The sequence below is a fragment of the Tiliqua scincoides genome, chromosome 9 (genome assembly GCF_035046505.1).
Source record: "Tiliqua scincoides isolate rTilSci1 chromosome 9, rTilSci1.hap2, whole genome shotgun sequence".
Taxonomy (NCBI): domain Eukaryota; kingdom Metazoa; phylum Chordata; class Lepidosauria; order Squamata; family Scincidae; genus Tiliqua; species Tiliqua scincoides.
In genome coordinates, this window is record NC_089829.1 from 33,188,448 (window position 1) to 33,212,816 (window position 24,369).

A 24,369-nucleotide genomic window follows, 5' to 3' on the forward strand; every position below is an offset into this window, starting at 1 on the left:
AAAGGTTAAGAAAAAGGAGGACAAAGTGCCAAGTATCCCAGATGCACAGGTGTTTAATTACATTTGATTTATACAAATTAATTTGTTTTGTATAAAAAAAATAATTTGGCACTACTGCATCTACACGGCCTCTTAGAAAACCATTGCTTACAGGTCTTTCATGTTCAGTTACTGTCTAACAAATGGTATAAACATACCTCTGCATGACAAACATTATAAATAGAAAATATTTATATGTTTGTCATGAGTTTTAATATGGTCTACTTATAGCAATCAGTTTTAAAGATATATTGACTAAAATTACTTCAGATACTATCTATGTTGTACTGAGCAAGCCTATGCATGCCTGCTCAGAAGCCCCATTAAGCCATTTCTATCCAACACTGCATATATGCAACAGGGAACAAATGTATACACCTGTGGGTTGGGCAGAAATGGATTAAATTAAATTGGACTTACTCTCAGAGAAACACATACAGGATTGTCATCTTAGATTGTTCAAAAAAAATCTTGTATTAACCAACAGCACAAGAAAAATGTACTGTAGAAAATTCTGAGTGACCTCTTCTACAACAGTACTAGCTCACATCAACATAAATGTTGATGCTTTCAGAATTTGAGCACAAGATTTTTGTCCCGCCAGTTTTCTTATAAATAAATGAAGCTGTCTACATCAAGACTTTTGACTACAGTTACAGTAACTGTACCCTAAAGAAATATGTATTCGCATTTTTTAAATAATCTGCTTTAAAAATCCCTGGTACTTCCTCTTCCCCCCCCCCCAACTTTTTGTTTTTGCAGAAGTCCACAAGGACTACAATAAAATACTTGCAAACTATGGTTTCTAATAGAATACTGTACATTAAAATCACTGAAGTATTTCCATAGTTCTCAGAATTGCTATTTAAAAGAACTACACTTGTGTTTAAACTTGAGTCAGCAACATTCCTTTTAAGGCAGGTGTTCCCAAACTGTGAGCCGTGGCTCCCTGGGGAGCCATGGAAAACAGCCAGGGGAGCCACAGAATCCTTACAAAAAACCCACCACGCTGTACAATGTATAGGATTGTAGCCCTTAAAGGGGAGCCACAGACAATTGCTTAGTAGGTCAAGGGAACTGACAGTCAAAAAAGGTTGGGAACCACTGCTTCAAGGCACTTGGGTCAACACATACAGCATCAAAAACTTTTGTTGCTTTTCACAACAATCATGAAATACAAGACTAAGATTATTTTGAATGGAGATGGAAATTATTTTAGAATTGTAGTTGCCACAATATAATGTGCAGGCAGGCAGGAGCTTCCCAACCACAACTGTGGTAATCTGTGTAGAAAGAATTCAGAGTCATCATTTGCATTGAAATAGCAAATATCATTCCAAAATTGCTGGGTACATAGTACTTATACAGGAAAAAAAAAATCATAAATGCAGGTGTGAGGTTGCATTTGCGTGAGGTTAGGCAGTTTGGGGTCTGGAACTGTAGTTAGCTGAAATCAGTTGATAACACTTAGGGGCTGGTAATAAAAAATTTCTCTTCAGAAAAACTACCACATGAAAGTTGGTTTGAGTGTGAACAAGTGGGATATGCACAAATATGTTGTAGTATATCCAAGGTTTCAGTCAGACTGGAACAGGAAACATTCAGGGCTGTTTGGGACTTACAAAGAAGGGGCAAGGTTTCAGGAGGATAGAAAGGAAAGGGGGCACCTTTTATTCTTTCCCACCCTGCGCTAGATAGCACTAAATTATACAGGTTTGAGATCAGCTGCCAGCCTAAGCAATTTATCACAATACTGTATATCAAGGTGGGGGGGGGGGTGCACATATTCTGAAAACTTAAAAATTTATTGTTTTTAGGGCGCAATTCTAACCCCTTATGTCAATGCTTTCCAGCACTGGCATAGTGGTGCCAATGGGCCGCGTGCTGCATCCTGCAATTGGGTGTCACTCATGGAGGCCTCCTCAAAGTAAGAGAATGTTTGTTCCCTTACCTCAGAGCTGCATTGCCCTTAGTGCTGGAAAGTACTGACATAAGGGGTTAGGATTGCACCCTTACTTTCCACCCTTCTTCGTGAAAATCTTCCCACTAAGCATAGGGCATGAAATGTGGTTGTGCACATATGTGTAACCTCACCCATCAATCCTATATTACCACTTTTCCTATTCAAAGAACTTATTACCTTTCACATCCTCTTTCTCTCTCAACATTCCACAATATTTTATTTTTCTTTTAATTAAAGTTGAGATACTTCTACATAACTATGCAGCCTCCCAAGTATGCAGAAATCACAATTTATTTTGTAGTGGCCCCATTTCACTTGGAAAATAAAAGGCACCAGACAACTGAAGTTTGGTTTTTGAAGAAATAATTGTATAAAATGAGCTCATTTATAAGCATATTTATTTCATGATGTGATTTGGGCTAGGCTTTTTCTGTTGGATAGAATGGCAGCATGATATTGGGCTCCTCTATCCACAGGGTTCATTAAGCTTCCTTCCTCCCTGATTTTAGACATCATTTGAATTTTATTCCAGAAAGTGTTTTGTTATTGACGCCACTGTTTTAGATGTGTTTTTCTGGTTTTTAATGCTTCTGTATATTTTTAGTATCTTGCTTGCTTATTCAGGGCCCAATCCTATCCAATTTTCCAGCCCTGGTGCAACTACAATACAGCCCCATGGTAAGGGAACAAATGTTCCTATACCTTAAGGAGGCATCTGTGACTGCTACCCCACTACAAGATGCAGTACATGCCCCATTAGCACAGTTGCACCAGCACTGAAAAATTGGATAGAATTGGGCCATCAGTTGTAGTGAACTCGTTTATAATACTATTGTTTTTGTTTTAATGAAAGCCACTTTGAAAATTGGTTGGAGCGTAGAAATAACCTAATAAATAAAAGCAGAATTTGGAACAAAATTCCACAGGTCAAATACAAAATGAGAGGAGGTTATTTCTTAGTATTGCTTTAATAGTGTGTGTTTTATTTATCATTTGTACAGAACCGCTGTAAACTTTTTTTTTTTTACCACAATCTCAATTTGTCACCCAAATGAATCAGAGATCAGGTTCAGACATGAGCTGTAAGAGGGCATACACTGGGGCTCCAAGGGAAATTAGACAAAAATCTAATGCTTGCTCAAGACAATGCTACACTTGCAATTTAAAAATACGTTTACTAGCTTGTCTCGCAGCACAACCCTATGCGTGTATACTCAGAGGTCGATCCCTTTGATTTCAATGGGATTTACAACCAGTACAGGATTGTACCCTAACACAGTGATGTGTATAAGTATGCACTTTAGTTTACTCTAAGATTAACAGGACTCTTTTTTGGAAGTGCACGGCACTGGAAGGAGTATGAAATTTAACTAGCTAATTAATTGCATACACAGTAAAGTTGCATTACAGAAAAGGTGGATTTCAAAAATCAATTTCAAATTATTAGGGATCAAAGTTGGTTTTTAGTGACTGCCATTATGATACAAAAACGGTTGCGAGTGATGGCAGCCAAAACTTTTGTTTTCCCATCATCAGGGGTGAAACTAGAAATCTGAGACAAGACTTTGATGTGTCCCTTATAAATCCATAAAAAGGAAGCAAGGCGTAGCTTAATAGATGAACAAGGTAATGCAAGTTATTGAAGACCAACGCATGCCTCCGCCATTACTTTCTCTTAAGACGTTTTATTGGTGATAAATATATCTGTAAGTAAACAAGCAGCAGCACTTGCATCTTCAATGTCAGCCAGAGCCACTAGCGTCAATCTGTGAAGCTGCCAGACAGATCACACAAGACAAAAATAGCTAAAGGCCAAGGAAGGGAACGGGCTGTTGATGGGCCAGGAGGATCAAGAGCAAAGGAAAAAAGAGAATGTACTGAAAGGGGCCAGGAGGAGAAGGATTGAAGATGACGAGAAAAGTGATGACGTGGGAAAAAAGGACACGTGAAAAACCAATTATAAGAACTGAGAATAAGGCCAAATTGGAGCCATGCTGTTGTCATATACAGCCATGCTGTTGTCAGGCTCACAAGCCATCTTGTCCACCCCATCTCTGTCAGCAGCCTACAAGATACAGGAGATAACCTTATCAACAGGACAAGAAGCAAGAACCATGCCTTGTTTCTGCCCAATATTTGATAATGAGTTACAATATATCAATATTTCTCAAACTCTGGATTGGGATCCAACTGACAAGTCCTGAAACTATTAAAAAAATCAGATAGCTGCTAACTGCCCTGCAAAGAGCTGAGCCCCTGCAGTTTGCAAGCTTGTGTAAATATCAAGAGATAAATGTTCGGGCTTTTTTTTCCCAGTGTGTTTTTTTCCAAATCTGTCAATGACTGGTAGCGGGGGCAGGTAAAGGTTGGTTCACATAACTAAGTACCTCCAGCCTGGAGGCTATTCATTAGGGTTGCCTCATTATGAGAAGCAGAACAAGTTTTTGCAAACAAAACATTACTTGTAAATAAATAAATAATTTCTTTCTAGATCACCTTTTTTAAAAGTCTCATAATGCAAAGTAGGTCCCAATAGAGTATCATTTTAAAAAGTGGGTCCTAGGGCTAAAAAGTTTGAGAACCACATGTCCTTAGGGTCATGGGACCTCCATGCACAGAAGCTGACTTGCAGAGCCATCCTATCTATGTATGGCTATTCGGGTGTAAGAGATTAATGGAAGGAAAGCTTGCTCTGGAGTAAGTGCCCAATCTTATGTGTGTTGACTCAAAACTAAGTCCCAATAAGTTCAATGGGGCTGACTCCCAGGAAAGCATGCATAGGACTGCAGCCTAAGTATGTACAGGATAGGACTGCAGTGCCAGCTCCTTGAGGACAGGAATCGCCTGTTGTTGGCAAGTGTCCCCCCACTCCAGGGCTGCTGTTGGGAACAGGGTGCTGCTGGATGGATGGTTTGTCTGCTGATGCATGGCTCTCAAGGGGGGGGGGTGAGAGAGAGAGTCAACAGCTGGAGCTGAGGGTTGGGGGTGGGAGGACAGTAGACTGTTGGAGCTGAGGAGTCAGTGGAGGGAGAGAACCATTGGAGCTGAGGCTTGGGAGTGGGGGCAAAGAAGACAGTTGACCATTGGAGCTGAGGAGATAGTTGGGGAACCATTGAATTGGGGGAGAGGCAGAGAAGAGTGCTGACCATTGGAGCTGAGGAAGAGAGGAGGGGGAGAGGACCATTGGAGCTGAGGAGACAGTTGGGGGACTATAGGAGTTGGGGTAGGGGCAGGGAAGAGTGCTGAACATTGAGCTGAAGGTTGGGGGAGGGGCAGTGAAGACAGGGACGGCTGGAGTTGGGGGAGGGGCAGGGAAGGGCGCTGACTGTTGAGTTGGGGGAGGGGCAGAGAAGACAGTTGGGATGGGGGAGGGGAAGGGAAGAGCGCTGATCGTTGAGCAGAGGGGGTCAGCGGGGGGGCGCCCGGCGGCCTGCAGCCAAGCACAGCTCCCCCTCCCACGCGGCGAAGGGGAGGCGGGAGGTCAGACCTGAACGCTTGGAGCGGGCCCTCAGCTCCAGCACTTTCCAGCTCACGTCGGCCATCGAGGACGCCATGTTGGAACCAGCGCATGCGGAGCCAGGCGAGAGCCGTTGCCGGACTCGGCCGCAGAGCAGCGCGCGCGGGAGGCGGAGGGCGCCGTAAACGCCGCGAGCGTGACGGCTTGCCGTAAAGCGAACCCGGAAGCGGACGGAGGGTGACGGGGAAGGGCTATGGTAGTGCGGAGGGGCCGCGCCGCCGCTCCTGCTGCCTTCCGCTCCGCCTCGTCGCCATGTGGTGGCCCCCGCTGAGGGCGGCGTGCAGGGCCGTGCCGCTCCTCCTGCTCCTGGCGGTGGCGAAGCCGGGCCGGGCCCTGCAGAACGTCACCGCGCAGCTCTTCGGGGCCGAGGCCTTCGGGACCGTCGCCGCCTTCGGGGACTTCAACTCCGACAAGCAGACGGACCTCTTCGTGCTCAGGGGAGGAGGTGAGGGGCGGGGGGCGGGGCTATCTGACAGGCCAAGCCCAGGTGTGTCTCCTCAGAAGTAAGCCCCATTACAGGCAATAGGGCTTACTCCCAGGTAAGTGTGGATAAGGTGGCAGCTTCTGAGCCCCACCCTATGCATGTCTACTCAGAAGTAAGCCCCACTAGAGTCAATGGGGCTTATTCCCAGGTAAGTGTGGATGGGTTTGCAGCCCCAGTGTCTTCCCTCCCCCCCCAGTGGTGGCGTAGCTGGAGGGGGCGGAGCAGCCGGTCTGGTGGGGAGGCTCAGCGGAGCAGGCAGGCAGCCCCTCCCTTTGGAGCCGTGCAGCTCTGTTTTGCTCCCTGTGCCGGGAATGGCTCTGTAGGGAGGGGCCGCTTGCCCGCCCTGCTGAGCCTCCCCGCCAGACTGGCTGCTCTGCCCCCTCTCCATCTACGCCACTGCCCCCCAGCACAGACAGATTGGTAATTTTGATAAGGAAAACAAGCCTCAAAGGGCTTTCCCTGCTTCAAGTAGCTTGCAGTAAAAGTAAAATCTACCAAAAGCAGAAACTAAAATAAAAAGTATAGCAGCTGACAAGCCATGAAGGTTACAGAAGCCAAATGACAAACATCAGAAAATCAGTATAAAAAAAGTTTCCAACTGGCATCAGAACTGGAGTGACAAAGGCACCAACCTTATCCTGTGAAGGAGAGTTCTGCAACCTGAGTCCCACTGAAGGGAAGGTCCTTTCCCATGCTGCCACCAGATGTATTTCTGTCAACATGAGAACACAGTCATAGAAGAACCACCTTGGAACCCACATAGAACCATCTTAAAACATACAGAACACACTTCATAATATGGGCAGTTTTATGTGGCGTGAGGTGGTCCTTCAGATACTCTGGCCCCAACTCACTTAAGAGCAGGGGTGTCAAACTCATGTCATACAGAGGGCTGAAAAGCATTCATGATGCCTGCTGACAGCTGGAGGTGATGTCATTACACAGGAAGTGATGTCATTAAGCAGGTCAAAAGCAGAAATAAACACTCTGTTCTCATGTAGGAACTCATTAGCTGCTAATGACAAGAGAGAAAATACACAAATCTTGATCATATTTCAAGATATGGGAGAGCCTAATTATCATGTGGGCCACCCTTTCAAGCAGTGTTACCTCAGCACTGCTCAGCAGCTGAGAGCCTGAGGGCCAGATAAAAAGCTTTTGCAGGCCACATCCGGCCCCCAGGGCCTTATGTTTGACAACCCTGACTTGGAGTTTTGAAGATGAAAACCAGCACCTTGAATTGCGCTTGGAAAAATACTAGCAACTAAATGTATGCTCACATAGAGCACATTACAGTAATCCAAACAATCACTCTCAATTGCGTAAGTTGTGGCAATATTGCAGTGGTTCCCAAACTTTTTAGCACTAGGATGCACTTTTCAGAATGGCAATCTGTCAGGGCCCATCAGAAGTAATGTCATTAACCTGGAAGTGACATCATAGCTGGAAGTGACATCATCAATTTAGATGTCAAATCTAAGCCACAATCAGCCAGAGTTCCCGTTATGTAGCTCTCTTGTGCTGTTATTTTGCATCGCTTGGACTTCAAATGTTCCAGCTTGGAAGTCAAAACAGAACACAGACTTGGATCATTCTCCAACTACACAGCTCTCCTTCCTTTCCAGCATCTCATCTTCCCACCTATTCAGGACAAAGCACACTGCCTCTCCCACCGGGAGTCTTCCCTGCCCAGCAACTCTGTACCTTGTATTTTCAGATCTATATTTTCAGTGGCAGCTGATCTTAGGTACTTATGCAACCCACCTGACATAACTGGCAATAAAAGAATGGTTTAGGATTGGTGGGTGACATTAGGGTTTATTGTTTTTTATCATGGGTGAACACTACACCTAAGCCAGTTGGTGAAATCCAACAGCTTTGGATTCTGACCCTCTTGGAAAAACGGAATCTTCTGAACGGCCCCTCCTAACCGAGGAGTTAAGTCAGATAGAGGTTAAAAGAGAAGATGTTTCAGACCTCATTGATAAATTAAAGATCAATAAGTCACCGGGCCCTGATGGCATACACCCAAGGGTTATTAAGGAATTGAAGAATGAAGTTGCAGATCTCTTGACTAAGGTATGCAACTTGTCCCTCAAAACGGCCACGGTGCCAGAAGATTGGAGGACAGCAAATGTCACGCCTATTTTTAAAAAGGGAAAGAGGGGGGACCCGGGAAACTATAGGCCGGTCAGCCTAACATCCATACCGGGTAAGATGGTGGAATGCCTCATCAAAGATAGGATCTCAAAACACATAGACGAACAGGCCTTGCTGAGGGAGAGTCAGCATGGCTTCTGTAAGGGTAAGTCTTGCCTCACTAACCTTATAGAATTCTTTGAAAAGGTCAACAGGCATGTGGATGCGGGAGAACCCGTGGACATTATATATCTGGACTTTCAGAAGGCGTTTGACACGGTCCCTCACCAAAGGTTACTGAAAAAACTCCACAGTCAGGGAATTAGAGGACAGGTCCTCTCCTGGATTGAGAACTGGTTGGAGGCCAGGAAGCAGAGAGTGGGTGTCAATGGGCAATTTTCACAATGGAGAGAGGTGAAAAGCGGTGTGCCCCAAGGATCTGTCCTGGGACCGGTGCTTTTCAACCTCTTCATAAATGACCTGGAGACAGGGTTGAGCAGTGAAGTGGCTAAGTTTGCAGATGACACCAAACTTTTCCGAGTGGTGAAGACCAGAAGTGATTGTGAGGAGCTCCAGAAGGATCTCTCCAGACTGGCAGAATGGGCAGCAAAATGGCAGATGCGCTTCAATGTCAGTAAGTGTAAAGTCATGCACATTGGGGCAAAAAATCAAAACTTTAGATATAGGCTGATGGGTTCTGAGCTGTCTGTGACAGATCAGGAGAGAGATCTTGGGGTGGTGGTGGACAGGTCGATGAAAGTGTCGACCCAATGTGCGGCGGCAGTGAAGAAGGCCAATTCTATGCTTGGGATCATTAGGAAGGGTATTGAGAACAAAACGGTTAGTATTATAATGCCGTTGTACAAATCGATGGTAAGGCCACACCTGGAGTATTGTGTCCAGTTCTGGTCGCCGCATCTCAAAAAAGACATAGTGGAAATGGAAAAGGTGCAAAAGAGAGCGACTAAGATGATTACGGGGCTGGGGCACCTTCCTTATGAGGAAAGGCTACGGCGTTTGGGCCTCTTCAGCCTAGAAAAGAGACGCTTGAGGGGGGACATGATTGAGACATACAAAATTATGCAGGGGATGGACAGAGTGGATAGGGAGATGCTCTTTACACTCTCACATAATACCAGAACCAGGGGACATCCACTAAAATTGAGTGTTGGGCGGGTTAGGACAGACAAGAGAAAATATTTCTTTACTCAGCGCGTGGTCGGTCTGTGGAACTCCTTGCCACAGGATGTGGTGCTGGCGTCTAGCCTAGACGCCTTTAAAAGGGGATTGGACGAGTTTCTGGAGGAAAAATCCATTATGGGGTACAAGCCATGATGTGTATGCGCAACCTCCTGATTTTAGGAATGGGTTAAGTCAGAATGCCAGATGTAGGGGAGAGCACCAGGATGAGGTCTCTTGTGATCTGGTGTGCTCCCTGGGGCATTTGGTGGGCCGCTGTGAGATACAGGAAGCTGGACTAGATGGGCCTATGGCCTGATCCAGTGGGGCTGTTCTTATGTTCTTATGAGATTTCTAGTATAGGTGTTTTTCTGTTGACAATATAGACCAGTGGTTTCCAATCTTCATTTGGGGCAACCTTAAGGAGGGTTGCAACCCAACCAGGGACCTGTAGGTGCAGTTCGAATGACACTCCAGATTTTGCTGCCAACAAGGACACAATATATTTTGTATAAGGACACAAGCCTAACCAGGTCTACTCAGAAGTAAGTCCTATTTTGTTCAATGGGGCTTACTCTCAGCAAAGTGTGGTTAGGATTGCAGCCTAAATTTAAAAAAAAAAACTTTTTACATGTGTGCGCTGACTGCAATGAAACCCAGAAGTACCATTCTAACCACACCTATGGGTCCCTGGTTGGGTCATTATCCTCCTTAAGGGGGTAGCATCCCAAATGAGAGTTGGGAATGCCTGCCCAGGGGAGTCGTGACTCCCACGGATGGAAACACTAGTAAAGACTTTGGGAATTTGTGGCACAAGGTAGAATGGTTTGGGCAATTATTTATGTAGCAAGCATGAAGCTTAGTGACTACAGTGTTCACATATGTGGAATGGGACTTGGAGATGAAAATCCTGAGTCACCTCTGAGCTGCTGTAAGGAATCTGGGATTGTATGCTAGCACTTGTGAGTGGCACACCCTTATGATTAAGTACAGCTCCATGCAGGTTTACAGCGTGTTCAGCTTTGAGTGCCTAGTGAGGGGGGGAAAGCAGGGTAAAAAATCTTGTAAATAAATAAATGTCTTGGTCATTGTCCATGATTCCAAACTAAACCTCAGTGACTAGAAGCAGTCATGATAGGCATTTGATTTATACTGAGGCCTAACAGTGGCAAATTATTGTAGCATGCACCTGCAGTTCTTGAAATTTCTGTTTGATCCCAAGTGTATGAAGTGACTTGAAGAAGTGACTAGAATTATGTCAGTTTCATGGCACCCCCCCCCCCTTTGATAAACTCTGGCTAAAGGTAATTGCTTTGGTGCTTTAAGAAAGACATCTAAAAGTAGTTTTGCATACTGTTGTTGCAGCTGATGGTAAGAAGTGCTTGAAGTGGTACTCTTTCCAACTACCTGAGTGGATTTGTATTATAGTGTTATGCTAATGGAAATCGAATGTAACTTCAGTTGAAAATGAGACTCATTATACTAATTATACAAATTTTATGTTGTGTTGTTGTTTTACAATTCAGCAAAGGAAAACTGTGTTATGGAAGCCATTCAAATATTTCACCACAGTCATTTTCAAATTGTGGACCAGAGAACCTAGGATTTCTTCAATGGGAAGATCAGTAATGGTGGACACAGTGAAAAATTGGTTTGTCCAATATTAATGATCTTATCCTACAGTGTGCAGAGGGAGTGTCCCCTAAGAACATATTCTCAGTCTGTGTGGGGCAACATTGAAACATAACCCTGACCAGTTCCCCTAATGAATTGTGTGTGAATACACTACCAGGCCCCCAGAAACCTCTACAAAGCACTAGGGTTTTGTGCCACACGTCCCAGACTTCCTTGGGAGATAACCCCCTGTGGGGTAAAAAAAAACCTTATCTGACGGCAGACATTTTTCAAATACTGTATTATGCAGTGATTTCTAGTCTGATTTCTTATAAACCTGAAGCTATATATTTCCTTGCTTTTCAGGCAGTGATTTAATTATCTTCCTGGCAGACCAGAAAGAACCTTATTTTAAGCCCAAAGTCAAATTAATGTTAAAGTAAGTATATTGTTATAAGCAACGTGAAATATACTTGAAATGTCACAGATGGGATCCTGCTGCCATTCCAGCAGAACAGGCCTAAGCCACTGAATGTCTGTAGTGAGGTCCTTGTATCTGTTTTAGTTGCTGAGTTTTTACTATGAAACTTATGATTTGTGATTTGCCTATAGGGGAGATATTCATATACCATGGCTTATATGCCAACACTTACATTAGAAATCTTTATGTATTTTGACATTCCAACGATGCTTATGTAATAGTTTCATAATCATTCTCCCCAAATTAATGGCAGTTGTAATATTAAACATTGCCATTAATTTGAGAATGATCATAAAACTGCTGTTCAGTTTGTTTCCTGCAATATTTTGTGATTTGCAAAATCTAGTCCCTGAAGGCCTAGTTACTTGTTTCCTATTCCAAGTCTAGCTCCAGTTGTTTGAGAGCAGGTGGACAATCTGGTTTAGGAAAGGCCCCATAACAGTCTGGAAGTTGGGAGGCATAAAAGGTTGGGGAGGGGGGAAACCAGAATATTTTGCATCATCTTGGCACACTTTGAGGTTCACTCCTGGTTGGTGCATGTCTTGTCTATCACTTTACTGCCTTTGATCTGGCTGAATCTTGTGGCAATGGAATGCCAAGATGGGGGCAGAGGCTCTGTTGATAGGCCCTTTAGTGGGTTTGAACCCTGGCATCTGTCCAACCTTCAGAGCTGTGTTTCTGTAAAATGTATGCCCAGTAACAAACTTTCTGTGTGCCTTTAAAAAAAAACAACTTTTTATTATAACCATGGTTTCTGTTGATATCACTTACAAGAAGAAATAGCAGACAGATGTGTCGTGTCGGGTTGAAGTAATCTGCTTGTTTGGCTCTGGGGAGTAAGAGAAGGGCAGGCAAAAGCACAAAATGATGAGAGTAAATTGAATTCTTGCTCTCGAGAGAGGCAGCTGTAGGCTTATCAATAACACTTTACAATTTATTTGTGCTCTGTATTTCAAGTTCTATCTTAGAGACTATATTCTGGGTGGAAGGACATTATTAAGCAACAGTTTTAAAAGAATAAACTAAATTCAGCTGTTGGAATTATCCCAAGAGTTCAAGGAGAGAACATATAGGTGGTAATTTAGGGATTGTGCTTTATTCTGCATTGGATGAATTATTCTACTTAAAATACTGTTAAAGTTAGAGAAGATGTATTGATTTTATTTATGATCTTGAAATAAATCAAGAGTATTTATGAAATTATACCTTAAGTTTTTTTTCTGCTTTAATTTTAGGAATCAGAGTGTTGTGATAACCAGTGTGGTTCCCGGTGATTATAATGGTGATACTCAAATGGATGTTCTTCTGACAATGCGTCCCAAAAATCAGCCCACTGCTGACCTATCAGTGCACATTTACTGGGGAAATAATCAAACTTTAGGTAGGCAATTCTGCTATAACATTTTTGAAAGGTGATAATCAAGTTACAGGATTAAGGCCTGGAATCTGCCTAGCAATTGCCCTATTGACCCATTCAGCTATGTAGAGATGGAGGTACCCAAGGAAGCAGTGATACAGTAAGACCTGCATTGTTGACTCAAAGGTCATAGGAAGGCATGTTATACAGAATTAGACCATTGGTTCATGTATCTCTTACTGGCAGTCGTGCTCCAGAGTTTAAAATGGGTATCTTTCTGTTCTTTACCTGAAGGTTCCGTGGATTGAACCTAAGATCTTCTGCATGCAAAACATATTTTCTGCCCCTGAGCTATGACTTCTCTCTACAGCTCAGCTTGCACTAGCTGTCATTTGACTCCACCTCTCTCAGAACAATCTCTGTATGGAGCCTTTCCATTCAACTGCATTAGAGGCCCTGTTCCTACATTCCTCAGTGTAGAAAGGACAGCATCAGAGAGAGAAGTGACAGAGCAAAGCCCACTCCACTGGCTCTGCTTGGACCAATAGCCAATTAGCCCATCCCTTCTCAGAATTATCTTATGTTCTTGTCTTCCTTCATGACCATTTAACTTGGTTAAAACAATTACTTAACTTGCAGCTGATGCTTGAAGTTGCCTGTTGCTGTCTTCCCTACCTTTGATCCATATATGTCATGTCTATTAGATTGTAAGCACATGGACAGGACTTGTGTTGTGTGTTTATTTTGAACAGTAGTTAAAAACAACTCTTAGGCACTTTACACAGAATAATAATAGTAGTAGAAATTACTGTGCAGAGGGGTGCGAATCACAAGTTCCATTTGCTGGCCCATCACAAGTTCAAAGACCTGTGTACAGAGTCCTCACAATTGTAACTGAACACACACAAGCTCCTGTGCATGTGATCCATGTTGTCCATTCATCCAGTGTATGGACTGCATGTTCAAGAAGTCTGTTTAGATCTGTTTGTGCAAGCTCTTTGCATACTGCACCTTTGAACACATGGCAGTTGGGGGTGAAGCCACCACATGCAACCCTGATTTCCATCCCTGTTCCTCCGCATATCACTTTCATATGAATGAACATGTGAGTGGCGTGTAGTGTGGCTTTAGGAAGCAACGAAGTTTGTTTCCCTCTCTTCCCCTGCAATTTAGAACTACTTCTGAGCTCTGTCTGTTTCCTGATTCTGGGGCAAGCTTAGTATTGACCTGTGTCCCTGATACACATATGTATTTATCACTATTTGGATTTTCAATTAATGAGCTTTGGGGCAGAATGTAACTGTTACAAGTTTAATATCTCTCTTGTTTCTGTCCTTACTGGGTAACCTCAGCAAGCTGCTACCTTTTAGCTTCAGCTGTCCATCTATAATATGGTGTAATATAACTTGCTGTTCTTAAGGATTAGCAATACACACTTAAAGTGCAGTCTTGTACATATTAGTGCAGTGTTGTACACATGTGTTCAGTGGGATTTATTCCCATGTAGATGTGTGTAGCAGTGATTCCCAAATTGGTGCATTGCAACCCACCAGCCAGGAAAGCATTCGTTTCTGACACCTTAAGAGGTGGGGCAGAGGGATGGCAACAGCACGATCCCCAGGATCATGCCACTGCTGGGGACAGAAGGATATTTTTTACTTACCTAAGCTACTACTGGCCTCTAAGGAATAGCCTCCACAGGCCCCCCAAAGCCTCAGAATTACTAAAAATACAGATTGGCACCCACTATGATTTTTTATTCCTATGATTGGAAGTGGTTCCGATCTCTATTTTTAGTCATTCTGAGGCTTGAGGAGCCCTGTGGAGACACCTGCAGGGCTCCTCACGCTCCCTGGAAGCCGGCACTGGCTAAGTAACTCTCCCTTCTGTCCCTGGCAGTAGGGCAGTCCTGGGGATCATGTTACTGCCATCCTTCCACCCCTGCAAAGACTTATGTGGTTCCCAAAATCCAAGCAGAAGTGTGGGAATCACTGGTGAGTAGAACTGCAGCCCAAAAAAGATACTGTATCAGTGCTAAGTTATGCAGTTGAATCAACGTTGAACGTTGTTAAGCCCCACTGTTTGCAGCGAATGAGCATGAACTTAAACAGCTCCCATAAAACAAATGGAATGTCAACGTGATTAACTTTGGCTGGATTGTATTCTGAATAGAAGTACCACTAGTCTGATGGATCCTATCTCTCCACTTATCTTTATTTTTCCTGATTTTTCTATGCTTAAAAAAATCTGAGTGGATACTTGAATCTCATGTTGAATTTTGACATGCCCATCGTTCAGGTTTTTTGCTCACTAAATTCAAAATGGCTGGTTTAGAATGTCTGGTATTGGTCAACTCACAGAGCAGATGAATATAAGAATACAAATGTGCATCACATAATGATGGGGATACATCGATACATGTTTGATTAAGTAATTAAGTGAACATTCAGTTCAGTCTGTTGCCTTGGTTGTGTAAACAGACACTCCCTGCCAGACACTAGCTGGCTGCACAGGCTACTAGAGAGAGATTGCCTCTTGTTTGCCTTAAGAGCCTCTCTGTTGTGTAAACAGACACTCTGCTGCAGGCTATGAGAGGCACAATTACCTCATTAAGAACATCTTTATTGTGCTTTGATCACCTATATATGCAGTCTGTCGTTAAGCAAACAGTTGTTAAGGGACGCACGCCTGTACTTGAAATACATATTGCGAAAGAGTTTGGTCTCCAAATTGAAAACAAATGGGTGTAACAATTGCCAACTTTTTCTTTATTTTCAGATTTACAACAAAAGTTTGTATTAAATAAAAGGTTTCATGATGAACCACTAATCATGGAGTAAGTATATGTTAATTATTACAAGAACAGCTTACTACTGTAAATTAGAAAAAGACCACAAAAAATGTTGCTATGGATAAACTAAAAATACTAATTACTTTTTAAAAAATTAATGAAGCCTTTAGCCGAACTCTGTTCCTCATATTCAGAGATTATAAGGCTTTTTAAATATTCCTCTTCAGAAATACACAACTTATAAGTAGCATTTATGGATGTTCAGTCTGTAATTATGAGTTTTGTCACAATTTTATGTATGCCAATACAGTGTATTGATTGAGCAGCTGGAAAACTCAGTGTTTATTTTTGTTATAGTTTCAACGGTGACTTAATTCCTGATGTATTTGGAGTTACAACTGAAAACGATAAACCACAGATACTGATTGGCAAGTAAGCTAGATTTTTTTATTTCCATTCGAAAACATGCATTGTGTCATAAATAACAGTAGTTTAGTGTGATGAATTCTCTTGTCAGCTAACTTTGGGTTTACACCGAGCAGAGCTTTGTACGTATATATGTTTGGTAGTGTGGTTTCCAAGAGGTGGATCACGGCCACTGTGGATACACCATAAGGAGAGTGGCATTTCTCTAACCCGGCTTGTGTCATTGCCTGGTGCTGGCAGTTAACTATTTTTACCCATGCACAAATTTGATTGATCGATCAACTACAATTTCTTTCTGGGAATATTGACAGATTGAAATCTATTTTTAAAAGAACTTGTGGTGGCCCATGTCTCTTAAGGGAGAGGGCAACTGTAACCTGATCAGGAAATGAGGAATGGAGGCAAGTGAAATGAAGCTTTCGGACGGACTATTTTTTCAGTGCTTTTATATATTTACTTAGGCCCAAATCTAAACTAACTGTCCAGCACTGACACAGCTGTGTCAGTGGGGCATGTGCTGCATCCTGTAGTTGGGTGGCAGTTACGGAGACCCCCTCAAAATAAGGGGAATGTTTGTTCCCTTACCTCTGAGCTGCATTAGTCTTATCTCAGTGCTGAAAAGTTGGTTAGGATTGCCCTCTTATATTCCGCTTTGCTAGTACTCAAAGCATTGTACAACACAGAAATAAAATATACAAAAGATAAAACATCTGAGTAAGAAACATTAAAATAAAACTGTTACAAATTAAGCAGCCATACAAGAGCAGATTAAAATGTAAAGCATCTATAACAGGGGCGTCAAACATAAGGTCTGGGGGCCGGATGTGGCCCACAGAGGTTCTTTATTTGGCCCTTGGGCTCATCCAGCACCACCATCAGCTACTCGCAGGATGCAGTCCTAGCCAATTTTCCAGCACCAAGGTAAGGGAACAAACATTCCCTTACCTTGAGGAAGGCTCCGTGACTGCCCCCTAACTGCAGGATGCAGCGCAGGCCCCACTGGCACAGGTATGCCAGTGCTGGAAAGTTGGTTAGAATTGCGCTCTCAGGATTGCTGAACTGTGTTGCTGAGGTGTCACTGCTGAAAGAGCAGCCTGCGTGATAATTGGGCTCTCCCGTATCTTGGAAATATGATCAAGATTTGCATATTTTCTCTTCTGTCATTTGCAGCTAATGAGTTCCTAAGTGAGAAAAAAAAAATTTCTGGTCCGTACTCGCTGCATGACATCACTTTGTGTTTAGTGACATCACTTTTGGCCCTCAGCAGGCCTCATTAATGCTATTCGGTCCTCTGGATGAAATGAATTTGATACCCCTGACCTATAACATAAAAGCAGAAACAGGACACAAAGGAGTTCCTATGTCACTTTCCTCACTCCTCAAAGGCCAAACGAAATGAATAGGTCTTTTGTTCTCATGATGCATTCTGGGGCAATGCTGGGAGGAGCAAGGAACCTCCATGCAACCTGGAAGTGGATCCTTTTAGGTCTAAAAATAGCTGTAGAAGCAGGGAAACCATGCAGTTTGTCTGCGTAAATGTAGGAAACCCGGTTTTTGGCACACTTTTTTGAGCTTAAAGGAATTTTAAAAGCTTATATGTATGTAAACTTAACATAGATATTAAAAAAAAAAACTTCAGTCAACTAAGTGGTATCCCTGATTAATCTAATCAATTAATCAAGTGGTTCCCAAACTGTGTATTGGACACCCCAGGGAGTTGCAAGCCACTTTCCAGGATATTGTGTGATGTCCACCACCTGCCAGTGAGACCATACCATGCTGCTCCAAACTGCGATGGAGGCTTGGCACAATGGGAAGAGCTCCAATATGCAGTTTTTGTGTGCTGGGAGAAACCCTCTGACCTGCCCTGGCCCTCTTACCACTGTTTGAAGTGGTGCTTTGAGCCTCTGAACCCAGAAGGCACTTCAGGATTTCTGGGAGCTCTTCACTGTGTTTGCGGCATTGGCGCATCACTGGTTCCAACAGTATAGGAACTGCTGGATTAATCAATTAAACATTTCATCCCTACTTGTGTTAGAAATATATGTGATCGGGAGAAAATGACATGGGATTGACTGAAGAATAAATCCAGCTGTCTACAGCTTTTGACAGATGTTTCAGTTTTACATGTAATCAATGGCGATACTCATCAACTGGAAAGGAAATGGTTTGTTGTGAAATGTTTTGCACTTCCCAGGGGCTTTTTAGCTATTGTGTCAAGAGAAGTGTATTAGACCTCGAGAAGTCAATCAGATTATACCTCTGTTTCCATAGAAACAGTATTTCCGTTTTTCCAACTTGTGTCCCCTAGGCACTTATGTTTTAATTAAGAAACCTGTTTGTATCAGTCAAAACTAAGAGTATTCTTAAATAGAAAGGTAAAACGTTCTTTCATTTTGGTAATTTGCCCAGTAATTGAATATATCTATGTTTAGGTAAATTAGCGTCAGTTTACCTTTTATTAAGGTTTGGGTTTTTTTTACTAGAAATCTGTTTATAACATCTTTCTGACAGGGTGAAGTATTTCACACTGCAGTAATAGAAGCAGTGTTTGATGTTGAAATCATTTTTAAGTGTCTAAGGGGGAAGTTCTTCTGCCCTTCTGAGATAAGTTTTTGGCCATTAATCTCATTTTTATCAAGATGACTTAAAATCTGTTACTTATGGAACAAAGCTTACGCATTCCCCAAGGGTGTGTATGACAGCATCTGTAACCTTGCAATGATTATGTTGGGAGATTTTTATCAGCTTTTGAACAAAAACGAAAGTATCCTCTTATTCCTCCCCTAGCACACATCAGGAGGGATTTTTTTTTTAAGTGGGAAGGACATTGTTGTTCAAAAGAAGGTTGAACATTATAGGTCAGATTATAATATATTCCTTGCAGTGCATGGAAACGGGGCTGATACTTTACATCAGTGTTCTGTTTTTATAAGAAAAAATGTTTAAGTTTGTGCAGAACTTGTGAAGAAATAAATGCAGACTCTACCTAATTTAGTGCTTTTTAAATTTGGAAATGAATATTTTTTTTCTGCCGATGTATATTGCTGAATGCTGCTGTATTTTCAGAGAAAATACTGTTGATAGCTACACATGTAAACATCTTATTATGGTACTAATAAATATGACATTAATTTTAGAAGCCTTTGTTTCTCTCTGAGTGCTGTGGTTCAAGAAGAATATGGGTGAGGGATAACAATAATGGAACAGAATTCAGCGGAAATATGTAAAAAGAGATAAAGCACCTCAGAGACAAATCCTGTAGAAGGATAATTAAAGAAATAAAAAATTAAAAATAACTAATGCTACTGGCCCATTCTCGCACAGGAACAAACTTTATTGGACATAGTTGTTCCTTTAAGTAACTCTGTAGCAGTTCAAGTTTCAGTTCCTAGCATATTGACTAGAGTAGTGTTTCTCAAGATGTGGGTCAGGACCCACCAGGTGAGTCACAACCCAATTTCAGGTGGGTCCCCATTCATTTCAATATTGTATTCTTAATATATCAGGCTTGATGCTACCCCATGGAAGGTGAATGCATTTGAGGCAATGTTACAGATCTGTAGTTTTCTGTATATGCTTTTACCAATGATAGTAAATGGGACTTACTCTTGGGTCAGTGTGGGTAGGATCGCAACCTGGGATTGTTAAACACTTTCCTGCTTGATGATGTCTTTTCCAGCCATGACATTGTTTCTGGTGGATCTTGACAGATTCCCATTCTAAAAAGTGGGTCTGTTCTAGCACTGGAGTGCTAAAAGTTTGAGAACCACTGACTTAACAATGGTGCCACAAGCATTGGCAGTGGGAATTTGAAGCTGGAATTCTGCATTCCATATCTAGCATTCATTCCACTGCACCATGCTCAGTGGCGTCGCTAGGGGGGTGGGGGCCGCACCGAGTGACACGCACGGGGGGGTGACGCACACTGGGGGGTGACATGCTAAAATCACTGTGGTTAGGAGTAACCCCATCATATTATACACCGTTGGATGCGGAATTTCAAGCGGAATGCAATGCAAAAACCCAGAGTGAAATATCTCCTTTCTATCAAAACCTATGTCCAAAAAACTGGAGGACAAAAAATGCATGAATCCCTAAGGAAAGTGAAAGTGAGCCGTATCGCGTGCTTACTCATGAGTAGGCGAACATGCCTTAGTCTGTCGGAAAGGGCAGGCTGAGAGGAATCCAATGACTCCAGAATGGTCCTGATCCAATGAATGCAGCCCCCAAAAACACCTGAGAAGGAAGTCCCTGCCTCCAAGCTGATGAATGTATTGAGCCGTATGGAAAGTGAAACTAAGCCTCACGGTTGCGTTTACTCATGAGTAAGAAAACGTGACTTGGCTGGTGTGAAAGATCAGGTGAAGGAGAGTGCAAGGCTACCAGAATGGTCCTGATCTGATGGAACTGGAGCTCAACAAGTGCTCCAGAAGGCAGCCTCCCACCCCCCACTAAAAAGGATCAAAACAGGCTTCAGCTGATAAGGTGAACCTTTTTGAGACTTGCAAAACCTGATAGTGATCTGATTTAAACATAAGTTCTTAAATTGAACTGGGCACTGGATAGGGCTGGAAACCTTACTGGTTTTGGAGGGAGGGTGTTATTGCAGGCAGACCACAGAGGAAATTCACTTGGTGGAGCAGGGCTGGCTTCTGCTTGTTTAATTGTTTTACTTTAATTATTTATACTTATTTTAATTTGCCTGATGATGACACTTCTACCATGGCATCACTTCTGGTGGGTCTTGGACAGATTATCATTCTAACAAGTGGATCCCAGTGCTCAAAGTTTGAGAACTGCTGCAATAAGGTGTTAGTGACACCTGGTGAGTGTGTGTGTGTGACATCACTCGTGACCAAAATCACTTAAATCAGAGTTTGGAGGAATAATACTATCATGTTATATTTCATCAATGCGTAATTTCATTCAGAATGTGTTCTATCTTTGTTGGATCAAAAGGTACAATCCAAAAACCAGTGTAGGCTGGAGTGATGGTACACCACCACCTGGGGTGTTGCCCCGCCCACTGCATGGGGGGTGACGTGCTGGCATCCTGCACCGGGTGATGCAAACCCTAGTGACGCCACTGACCATGCTGGCTCTCTTTCTTCCTAAAAATGAACCTGCTGATGCTGTGGTGCTTCTGTCAGGTGGAAAGGCCATCCTCTTCACAGCCTGATCCTGCAAGGGACTGGTTCCTTCCTCCATGTAACTTTCACACCTTAATGGCTTGCTCTGAATGGGGTTGCACGCCCTCTGAAGGAGCAGGTCCGCAGCTTGGGGGTCAACCTGGACTCACAGCTGCTCCTAGATTCCCACGTGGCGGCTGTGGCTAGGGGGGCCTTCGCTCAGCTTTGGCTGGTGCGCCAGCTGCGGCCGTACTTGGATCGTGCAGACCTGGCCATGGTGATCCATGCTACGGTGACATCGAGGTTAGATTATTGTAACGCGCTTTATGTGGGGCTGCCCCTGAAGACGGTTCAGAAACTGCAGTTAGTGCAGAATGCGGCGGCCCGTGTGGTCACTGGAGCTAGGCGGTTTGACTCTGTCAGTCCTCTTCTCCGGGGGCTGCATTGGCTGCCCATTCGTTTCCGGGCCCAATTCAAGGTGCTGGTTTTGACCTTTAAAGCCCTATACTGCTCTGGGCCAGGGTATCTTAGAGATCGCCTACTCCCGTACAATCCGGCTCGTCCTCTCAGGTCATCAGAGAAGGCCTTTTTACAAGTGCCGCTGCCTAAGGAGGTACGTGGGGCGGCGGCAAGAAACAGTGCCTTCTCAGTAGTGGCACCAACGTTATGGAACTCCCTTCCCCTTGACTTGAGAATGGCTCCCTCTCTTGAGACTTTTCGGTGAGGTCTGAAGACCTTGCTGTTTAAACAAGCCTTCTGACTTCATGGCCTTTTTAACATCTTTTATACATCTTTTAGTTGCTTTTTACAGGCCTGATTCCTCCATGAACTGCTGTTTTATGCTCTTTTTTATTCTGACTTTTATCTGACTACTGTATTTTATGGTTTCTGTTAATTGTGTTTTTAATATATTTTTATCTGTTTGTTAAATTATGTTTTAATCTGTTTTTAATATGCTGTAAGCCGCCCTGGGTCCCTTTAGGGAGAAGGGCAGGATAGAAATAAAGTTTATTATTATTATTATTATTATTATTATTATTATTATTATTATTATTATTAATGGCTCAGGCAAAGAAATCAAATTCTAACTCTTATCAGAGACCACCTTTTCCTTATTATTAATGTACAGTTTCTAATTGTAGGCACTTTCATTGTAGCTTAAATGTAATGGAGTATGCATAGGAGGCTACCTCTTAAGAGCGGAAGGTTAAATGCTGAGACTAGAAAGGGGCATCAGTTTAAGTTAGAGCAAAGATTTTGAAGGCATCAGTATTGGAAGCCAAAGTTCCTTAAAAAATACTTCATTTTTGGATGAAACAGTTAGTACTTCAGCAAGAACAACAGAAACACCAGTTAAACATGTTTGGAAACTGTCTGGAAGACATTTTTTTGTTCTGAAAACTGTTGCTGTTCCTAAGTGTTTTGCCTTATTCATGCAATTGTATGAGTTCTGTGTAATCTTGAATTGTGACTTCTTCCTGTGAGGGAGTGCTAAATGTTGGTACAGTGGAATACATTTTTTGCTAGTTGTCTGCACATTTAGTCATTCTTGAAGGCAGCTTCTTGGGTATAGTTTTCTGGCCAAGTTCCCAGATATGCATGGCACTGTATTAACATCTTTATTTCAGTTTTGCTGTGTCTGCTGCTTTAGAAATATGCCTATGAATATGCAGAACACAGATGAATGGATGTAAAAATGAATAAAAACAAAAGACCTAATTATTGTCAATCAATGTAAATCAAACGATACGGGTAGCCAAAGAGGGTGCCAGCTCAGCCGTCCCTTTGTTAGCGTTACAAATACGATTGACATTCCATGTAAAAAGATTGTTGAGGGATGCTGAAGAAATGAGATCTGTAGCAAACTGGGCACTACCATTGGATGATTATGTGGCCTACTCTAAAAGGTGTTTGTCCATTGGCAAAACTAGCTTTTGATCAGTGCATGTGTCCTGGTTCTCATTAAGATGGCAAATACAGTGAGCTCTCCTTATCCACCGGCTCAGCATCTGCAGATTTGACTCAATGCAGGTGCTGAACCCGCAGCTGGAGGACATCAGAGACCTCCTGGATGCAACCGAAAGTGTCTTCCAGTCACATCCGGGAGCCTTTCTGAAAGACACTTCTGGTTGCCCCCACCTCCTGTGGTGCAGAGTGGTAGGCTGCAGTACTGCAACCGAGAACTGTCCCCATGACCTGAGTTCAGTCTCTCAGTGGAAGCTGGGATCTCAGATAGCCGGCTCAAGGTTGGCTTCTATCCTTCTGAGGTCAGTAAAATGAGTACCCGGCTTGCTGGGGGAAAAGTAACATGACTGGGAAAGGCAGTGGCAAACCACTTCATATAGTCTGCCATGAAAGTTTCGCAGAAGCGGCAACACCCCAAGGGTCAGGAATGACTCGGTGCTTGCACAGGGGGCCTTTCTTTCTTCTTCCCAGCCCCCACAGGTCCCATTGTCCACAGAATTTGGTATCCAAAGGGAGGTCTTGGAATGCATCCCCCACGGATACTGAGGGTCCACTGTATTGTTTGGAAATTTACACCCAACCTTTTAATATAAAGTTATGTTGGCTTACAGTCTTAAACAATAATGACAGTAAGATAGGAAAAATAAACAGAAGAATTGCAGCATTAAAATAATATGATCATTGGTTAAAAGTTAAATTTTGCTGGGTAAAAAGTGCTGGGTAATTTTTTTTTATGCCCACCTGGTGCTGAAAAGACATCAACATGGCCACTAGAAGAGCATTTAAGAGGCACGGCACCACAGGTGACAAGGCCATCTCCCAAGTTACTGTCCTCATCTCAGCTATCAGAGGCATCAAGAAATAGACCTCCAAAAATCTGACCCAAGCCATGTTTTAGCTCTGCATCCGAACCAACCCAATGCTGGTATTCTGAAAAGATTCTTTGTAGTTCTTTTTGTGAGTCATTCAAGTCACACGTAACAGGAAAATATAGTTTCCTAATATGAGAGAAGTTTGGAGAATCATGGTCTTGTATTCTCTACTCTCCTCCTTCTTTGTTGCATGTGGAAGAAGGAGACCCTGTCTTTCTACAGTTGCATATTACATTCCAAGTCAGGGTACTGTAGTTTATTCAAATCACAGTTAGATGAAACAAACCAGAGCCCACAGCCAGAGCTTGATCTTGGTTCATGTGATTTAGTGACAGTTTCTTGTTACATCTGAACTCACTCTGTGGGACCAATCCTATCCAACTTTCCAGTGCCGATGTAGCCCAAAGGTA

The 24,369-nt window shown here is 43.0% G+C and overlaps 2 protein-coding genes across 5 annotated transcripts in view; one reads left to right on the forward strand and one right to left on the reverse strand.

The window, feature by feature from the left end:
* PHKB (phosphorylase kinase regulatory subunit beta) overlaps positions 1–5,576 on the reverse strand; it is a 127,139-nt gene extending 121,563 nt beyond the window's left edge. For 2 of the 4 annotated variants that reach the window (XM_066636747.1, XM_066636749.1), the window contains exon 1: positions 5,490–5,576. In XM_066636747.1, coding sequence (XP_066492844.1) covers positions 5,490–5,556 — 67 coding nt within the window. In that variant the 5' untranslated portion in view covers positions 5,557–5,576. The remainder of the gene's footprint in view (positions 1–5,489) is intronic. The other 2 variants (XM_066636748.1, XM_066636750.1) reach the window with 2 other exon arrangements.
* Positions 5,577–5,686: 110 nt separating this feature from the next.
* The window catches only part of ITFG1 (integrin alpha FG-GAP repeat containing 1), a 136,768-nt gene continuing 118,085 nt past the window's right edge, over positions 5,687–24,369 (forward strand). The window contains exons 1-5 of the mRNA XM_066636751.1: positions 5,687–5,964; positions 11,302–11,374; positions 12,652–12,797; positions 15,552–15,609; positions 15,922–15,996. Of these exons, the coding sequence (XP_066492848.1) occupies positions 5,772–5,964; positions 11,302–11,374; positions 12,652–12,797; positions 15,552–15,609; positions 15,922–15,996 (545 nt within the window). The 5' untranslated portion in view covers positions 5,687–5,771. The remainder of the gene's footprint in view (positions 5,965–11,301; positions 11,375–12,651; positions 12,798–15,551; positions 15,610–15,921; positions 15,997–24,369) is intronic.